General features: G+C 41.4%; 1 protein-coding gene across 1 annotated transcript in view; it reads left to right on the forward strand.

Annotated features, from left to right (window-relative positions):
- LOC123666563 (tyrosine-protein phosphatase CDC14 homolog) overlaps positions 1–7,675 on the forward strand; it is a 38,904-nt gene extending 31,229 nt beyond the window's left edge. Inside the window, exons 5-8 of the mRNA XM_045600671.1 lie at positions 3,685–4,003; positions 4,716–4,854; positions 5,786–5,960; positions 6,417–7,675. Coding sequence (XP_045456627.1) covers positions 3,685–4,003; positions 4,716–4,854; positions 5,786–5,960; positions 6,417–7,394 — 1,611 coding nt within the window. The 3' untranslated portion in view covers positions 7,395–7,675. The remainder of the gene's footprint in view (positions 1–3,684; positions 4,004–4,715; positions 4,855–5,785; positions 5,961–6,416) is intronic.
- The last annotated feature ends 260 nt before the right edge of the window (positions 7,676–7,935 follow it).

Consider the following 7,935-nt stretch of genomic DNA (forward strand, 5'->3'; position numbering starts at 1 on the left):
GATCTGCATCCAGGTCTAAACGATCGCAGTCAAACTTCAGGAAGTACCCACTTTGCTGGTACCACTGGAAGTTTGGAGTGAAAGCCAGCAAATGCGTAAAACCCTGCGACTTCAAGGAGGGAAACGCCAGGGGCAGTCAATAATGGCGACTGCTGACTGCCCATCCTTTGCTACTGGTCGCCTATTTCTCACGGATCGAGCTTCGAAGGTGCAGTTTTTGATCGACACAGGAAGCGATCTAAGTGTCTACCCTCGGTCCCTTCTTCGATATCGTCGTGCCAAAACGAACTACAATCTGTGTGCTGCAAATGGTTCTATTATAGCTACATATGGTTTTGTACACTTTAATCTAGACTTTGGCTTGCGAAGATTGTTTAATTGGCGATTTGTTGTAGCCGATGTAACAAAACCTATAATAGGCGTAGATTTTTTGAACTTTTATGGTCTCATTGTTGATTGTCGTAACAAACGCTTGTTAGATTGTATAACTTCACTTTCATCCACAGCCAAAGTCGTTAGTTGTATTAATATAGCCTCTGTCAAAATCTTGACCGGTGAGACTCGGTATCACAAAATTCTTGAGGAATTTCCCGAAATCACCCGCCCAAGTGGTACATATCGCGACATTAAACATAATACTGTACACCATATTCGCACCACTCCAGGCCCTCCAGTATCTTGTACTCCACGTAGATTAGCACCCGATAAACTAAAAATTGCTCAACAGGAGTTCGAGGCTATGCTTGCTAATGGGACGGCTCGACCTTCACAGAGTCCTTGGGCATCTCCTCTTCACCTAGCGCCTAAAAAGGACAACAGTTGGCGTCCCTGTGGTGACTACCGTATGCTAAATGCCCGAACTGTACCTGACAGGTATCCGATTAAACACATCCACGACTTTGCACACAATCTTGTGGGCTGCAAAATTTTCAGCACCATCGACTTACTGAAGGCATACAATCAGATACCTGTCGATCCAGCAGACATTCCGAAGACCGCGATTACTACCCCATTCGGTCTATACGAATTCCCTTTCATGACCTTCGGACTCCGGAATGCGGGTCAGACCTTTCAGAGGTTTCTAGACGAAGTCACAAGAGGTCTGGACTTTGTCTTTGTTTATCTGGATGACATCTTAGTCTTTTCCAAGGATGAGGAGCAGCACGAACACCATCTCCGCCAAGTTTTCACCAAGCTAAGAGAATATGGCTTGCTAGTGAATACGGCAAAATGCGTTTTCGGTGTGCCTGAGGTAAAATTTTTAGGTTACTCAATCTCCGAGAACGGCTCCAAACCATTGGAATCCAAGGTACAGGTGATTAAAGAGTTCCCAACTCCAACCACGGTACGTCAGCTCAGGGCATTTTGGGGCATGCTCAATTTTTACAGGAGATTTCTTCCTAAAGCAGCGGCAGTCCAGGCTCCACTACATGCGTTGCTGACGGGTTCTGTCAAAGGGTCACAACCTATTAATCTTAATGGGGAGGCCCTTGAAGCCTTCATCGCATGTAAGAACAGCCTCGCAGAGGCAGCTTTATTAGCACACCCCGACTGTACTGCTAAACTTGCCTTGGTGACAGATGCCTCCGATAAGGCAATTGGTGCAGCCCTGCAACAGTACAAAAACGGGGCATGGCAGCCACTAGCTTTCTTCTCGCGGAAGCTGAGCCCATCACAGGTGAAATATTCACCATACGACAGGGAATTGCTCGGCATATATGAAGGCATAAAATATTTCAGATTTATGCTCGAGGCCCGGCATTTCGTCATCTATACTGACCATAAGCCGATCAGTTTTGCATTCCATGAAAGGAAGAAAAACTGTTCACCTAGACAGTATAGACACCTCGATTTCATAGCTCAATTCACATCCGATATCCGACACATATCTGGCAAGAGTAACGTAGTTGCCGATACCTTGTCGAGGATTGAAGAACTAGGTAAACCGGTTAGTATCGAGAACATTGCCCAAGCCCAATCGTGTGACTCAGAGCTCCAAACTCTTCTAACAGCAGGTTCATCTCTGCGTTTAGAGAAGCTGACGGTACCTGGAAGTCGAGTTCCGCTGTATTGCGACGTCAGTACATCGACTTCTAGACCCTATGTACCCAAGATTTTTCGCAAGCAAGTCTTTGAGAGCCTTCACTCGCTGAGTCATCCTGGCGCTAGTGCGACTATAAAACTCGTTGCAGAACGATTCGCTTGGCCTGGGATACGCAAAGACTGCCGTGAATGGGCTCGCGCGTGTCTAGCATGTCAGAAAGCCAAGATCAATCGACACGTTACTTCACCTCTCGGTACGTACACCTTGCCTAAAGTTCGTTTCACCCAAATCCACATTGACATTATTGGCCCTTTACCACTTTCGCAAGGCTATCGGTATTGTCTAACGGCGGTAGACCGATTTACTCGGTGGCCGGAAGCAGTGCCGATCGCAGATATTACTGCGGAAACAGTGGCCCAAGCACTCCTGTCAACGTGGATCGCTCGATTCGGTTGTCCATCTAGAATTATAACCGACCGTGGTCGTCAATTTGAGTCGGCGTTATTTCAGTGCCTCTCAAAGACCGCTGGTTTCGAGCATAAGCGCACTACTGCGTATCATCCAGCGTGCAATGGCATGGAGGAAAGATTCCACCGTCAACTCAAAACTGCCATCGTTTGTCATGCTAATGACAGGTGGACGGAATCTCTGCCATGGGTTCTCCTAGGCACTCGTAGTGCCTTCAAAGAGGATCTTCAGTCCTCATCTGCTGAGCTTGTTTACGGGGAGCCGTTAAGATTACCAGGCGAATTCTTTCAGCCTACTGACGGCGGTACAACGGATCTCTCTGACTTCTCCGCTCGCCTTAAACAGATCGCATTACGATTGAAACCTTCGCCCGCTTCTCGTCACGGTAGCCCGAAAGTCTTTGTTTATAAAGAACTAGCTACCACCGATCACATTTTCCTCCGTGAAGACGCATCGCGTGGTTCTCTCCATCCTGCATATTCAGGCCCCCATAAGGTTTTGTCAAGGGATGACAAAGTTTTCAAAATACTTTTAAAAGGTAAAGAGGTCACGGTATCAATAGACCGCATTAAGCCGGCCTTTATACTGTCTGACCCTACAAATTCCGAACCAAAACCTTCGCCAGATGTTCAGAAACAGCATACAACTCGTTCTGGACGTCGAGTTCATTTTCCAGATTTTTATCGCCCTTGACGGTCTCTGGAGGGGGGTGGTGTAGGCTACCTGGCATTTATTATTTGTTTATGTATATTATATTTATTTGTATTTCACATATATTAACTTTTATTATTTAATTTATAAAATATTATTTTTTATATATATTTAATAAACAAGCATATCCGCACGATACCCGTAGTATACGGCGTATTTGACATTACTTATTTCTCTCACAATTTTTAAATTCAAACTATTTTGTCATTTCTAAGAGAACGCTCTAGAAAGAGCACAGAGCGCATGATCGAGAATTTTGACAAGGGCTAGCGAGAAAAACGTAATTTGGTTTTGTAATAAATAAAATTGTGGATATCGGATATCTATATTGTTCGAGTGCTAAACTGTTAAATAAATATATTGTTTAACTCCTAAAGTATAAAAAATAATATTATACACCTCTTAACCTTCCATAGAATTGGTGAAAACAAAATACTATTTGATACCTTATTTGATTACAGAAAGTGGAAAACGGTGATCTCAATTGGATAGTACCGGGTAAAATGCTGGCGTTTTCCGGTCCTCACCACAGGTCTCGACTCGATCGCGGCTATCCGCTCCATAGTCCAGAACATTACCACGAATATTTCAAGAAACACAATGTCACCACAATAGTACGATTGAACAAGAAGTCGTACGACGCTAAACAGTTTACTGGCCATGGGTTTGAACATAGGGAATTGTTTTTCGTTGACGGATCAGTGCCATCGGATTTGATTGTGAATAGATTCATTCGCATAGCTGAAGCAGCTAAAGGTGCGGTTGCTGTACATTGTAAAGGTAAATGAAATATTTTTATTTCTGATACCTACGAGGATATGACATTAAAGAATTACAACGTAAGATGTAATGTGTCTTAAGCTTTTTGCGGCTACTTATATTGAGGTAAAGCGCAGCAGGAAATAACCTGCTCAAAATCTGAAGCAATCTAGCTGGGGAAGTACCTCGACTTTGCAGAAGATCACACTGCTTTCAAGCAGTATTGTGTATCTATGGTGAGTAAGTAGACCAGACCTCCTGGGGGAATTGGGGAATTGGGGTTAGAGTCGGAAACGCGCTTGCGATGCTTGTTGAGTTGCAGATGTCTGTAAGCTACGGTAATCGCTTGCCATCAGATGAGCCGTATACCTGTATGCAAACCTAGTTGTATAAAAAAATATTATAACAATTTACATTAAATAGAATTTTGGTAGCGAGAGGAACGTGATGTGAAGAATCACGTCCGCCATCGAAAAGGGAGGATCCTCTGACCAGACAGATCTTGTGTCTGGTGGGCTAACACCCCAACGGTTGCTGTCGGGATCTTGTATATATACTCAAACACTATGATAACTTTGATAGCGCGATGTAGGATACGTCAGTTTTCTCTAGTTTGTATGCCGCGCGATAGATGTCGCTACAGAATCTACTCTAATAGAATAAAACTTTATCTTTCTTCGCACCAATTTTTAAACTTTTAGGCTGGCACAATTAAAGAATATGTTATTTACAGCTGGTCTGGGAAGAACGGGTACATTGATCGCGTGTTACATGATGAAGCACCACGGATTTACAGCACGGGAAGCGATAGCGTGGCTCAGAGTGTGTCGACCGGGCTCTGTTATTGGACACCAGCAGTGGTTTCTTGAGAAGTGAGTATCATCAATCATTACAGCCTATACAGTCCACTGCTGGACATAGGCCTCCACAAGTTCACGCCAAAAATAACGCGAACTCATGTGTTTTGCTCATAGTCACCACGCTGGGCAGGCGGGTTGGTGACCGCAGGGCTGGCTTTGTCGCACCGAAGACGCTGCTGCCCGTCTTCGGCCTGTGTATTTCAAAGCCAGCATTTGGATGGTTATCCCGCCATCGGTCGGCTTCTTAAGTTCCAAGGTGGTTGTGGAACCTTGTTATCCCTTAGTCGCCTCTTACGACACCCACGAGAAGAGAGAGGATGGCTAAATTCTTGAGTGCCGTAGCTACACAGCACGCAGAAGTGAGTATGTTTGTATATAATGAGACAATGAGACTAATTACAATCCGCTATGAGCCAGTTTACAAAAAAGTTATACGAGTAATAAGTTCCTATCATAAAAAAAATTGTTGACATCATTTTTGTTTAACAGCGTATACATTATTAGCGTATACACATTATGATATCTATACTAATATTATAAAGCTAAAAAGTTGGTTTTCAGGAACTACTGTTTTGAATAAAAAAAAAATATTTTTGTGTTGGATAGCCTATTTACTGAGGAAAGGTAAAGGTGTTTTGTCTCAAATTAACGGGTATGAAACCGCGGGGAATAACTATATGTAATATAAAGTGCTATAAGCCTAAAAATTAGATCAACATTCGGTTTAGAATGTGGGGTATTTTAACTTTGGCTTCTTTTGTAGGATTATAATACTATAATTGGATCAAGCAAGAATGAACGCTATCGATACGTTCATAAATAAATAAAATTTTAAAGAAATTCACATTTAATATAATTCATTAAGTTAAATGTATTTTTTATTTGGTCTTGTATATTCAAATATGTCTGGTAGTGATGTACGTAAGTAATATGTTGTCCCCAGTATTCAGCCCCGTATGCACGCTCTAGGCGAAGCGTACCGACGTCGTCTGAACATAACATCGTTTCCTGTTTTCACTCGCGGTATCTACAGCGACTTGCCACCCGAACCTATTAAGGAAGCAGAAGAAAAACCGGTGTCTTTGCAGACTATACTTAATAGCAAGAATGCTAACAAGGTAAGATATTCATTATTGGACAATTTTTAAGTGATTTTAAAAAAAGAAGGAGGTTCTCAATTGACTTTTTTTTATCTCGTCATAAATTTTTACACATTGTACCGATTTTGATCTTTTTGAAGTTATACTTCTTTTGTAAATTTTTACGATGCGCGCGCACACCGTCACGTGAAACCGACACTCTGAAATTAGCTAGTCAACGAAGAAGAAGTTAGTAACGTGAAGTTAGCTAGCCAATGAAGTATAACTTCTTACGTGCGTACATAAGTACACACACACTTTTTTTATCTAAAGCCGGAGCTTGTCACGTGTTCCAACATAAATTAATTGATCGCGATTTTACGGGTACTTTTTGAATTATTTATTAACAATTATGAAATACTCCAGTACAAAATTCTCTATAATCGTATTACTTGAAAATGGGCTGTATTAAACATAACCGTGTTTCCGTTTCAGTTGGACAATGCAAACGTTCTGAATGCAAATGTAACAGACTCAGAAAATAACGTGACATCGGTGATCGGAAAATATAAAACAACAGCTACGCCAATGTTGCCAACTAAAACCGTATTCACACCTAAACTGAATTACATGATGCCAACGAACAACATTCGGAATGCCAATAACACTAATTTAAAGCCCCAACCGCGTATCATGAACGCTTCTTTAAAATCTTACGCGGCCAAAACATCTACGTTTCCGCCAACTAGAAGTGCCAACGCCCAAGCCAAGACTGGGGTTAAAACGAACTTTACAGGAAAAAGTAGCTTTCATGGCCAACGCGCCAATCTTGCAAGGCCAACTCTTGCTTACTCTCATTCTGGAAGTCCCGTTAAAACATTCACCAGAAAAGCGATTTCTAAGATTTCAACTAATGACTCTTCAGTGGTCACGACACTCAGTAATGTAACTTCCACATTATCAGCGTTGACTGAAAACTGTCATTTGAATGGAAAAAATCGCCTTCCATCCGAACCGAATTTAAAATCGGTCGTTCAAACAAAACCAACGACCAATGGTGTTCCCATCGGTTCCAGGAAAAAATTAATCGTCAGGTCGAACTCCAGCTCTCGTAAGAAACTTCCGAAAAATCTCCCCAAAAATGGTCTAGAAAGTTCTCAAGACTTATCCTCAAGTGATACCAATGTCACGAATTTATCCGTGGATTCCTTGGATACACCGTTCCGCTTTAGACGAAAAAGGGATAAATCCAAAACCCCTGAACCAATGGATTGCATATCTAACTCAGTGATAACGGCTGACGTAACTCCAGATAATTTCGAAGAAACTGGAAATTCGCAAGGGAATAAGTTGTATAAAATAAAAGCGCTAAGAAAAAAGTGTCCAGCGTTCGGCGTTAGTTTGCTCAAAAAAGAGGGTATTCAGACACGGTCGAGTAGTTGCGCGAGTAGCTCGACCGTCAAGAAGAAATGATCGAATGGATCGTCTAGTATCCTCGCACGTAATAGAATTTCTAATAGATGTTTAGAGTGCATAGCACACCTTCCGTAATGCTGGTAAATTTGTTTAGGTCTTGTGACTGAACTAATTTTACTAAACTCATATCAAACAGCATTAACAAGCTATGTATTAAAATATGAATCTAAACAAATTTATCATCCTACGACTTAGATCTTATTCCCTTAGACCCCAATGAGCCTAAATGTTTATAATCATTGTGAAATTGTTTACACAATAAAATGTTTCTTATTGTAGATGGCTTAGTATTTTTTAAATGTAACTTTTATAAATTATAATCTGTTAAAGATGTATTAATAATGTCTGTAGGTAACGTGTTAATAAAAGTTACAATTTTTACACTAGATTAAATAATTGACCGTCTTAGTTAACTAAGGTTTTTTTTTCTGTAATATTAATTACAAAGTGATGTTATATGCCATTTCCGTTGTGCTTCTATTGAGCTTCCTGTTGTTTATGTTATTGTAAACTCATCTATACGCCCGCCACAAATCTT

Source organism: Melitaea cinxia, chromosome 26, assembly GCF_905220565.1.
Source record: "Melitaea cinxia chromosome 26, ilMelCinx1.1, whole genome shotgun sequence".
Taxonomy (NCBI): domain Eukaryota; kingdom Metazoa; phylum Arthropoda; class Insecta; order Lepidoptera; family Nymphalidae; genus Melitaea; species Melitaea cinxia.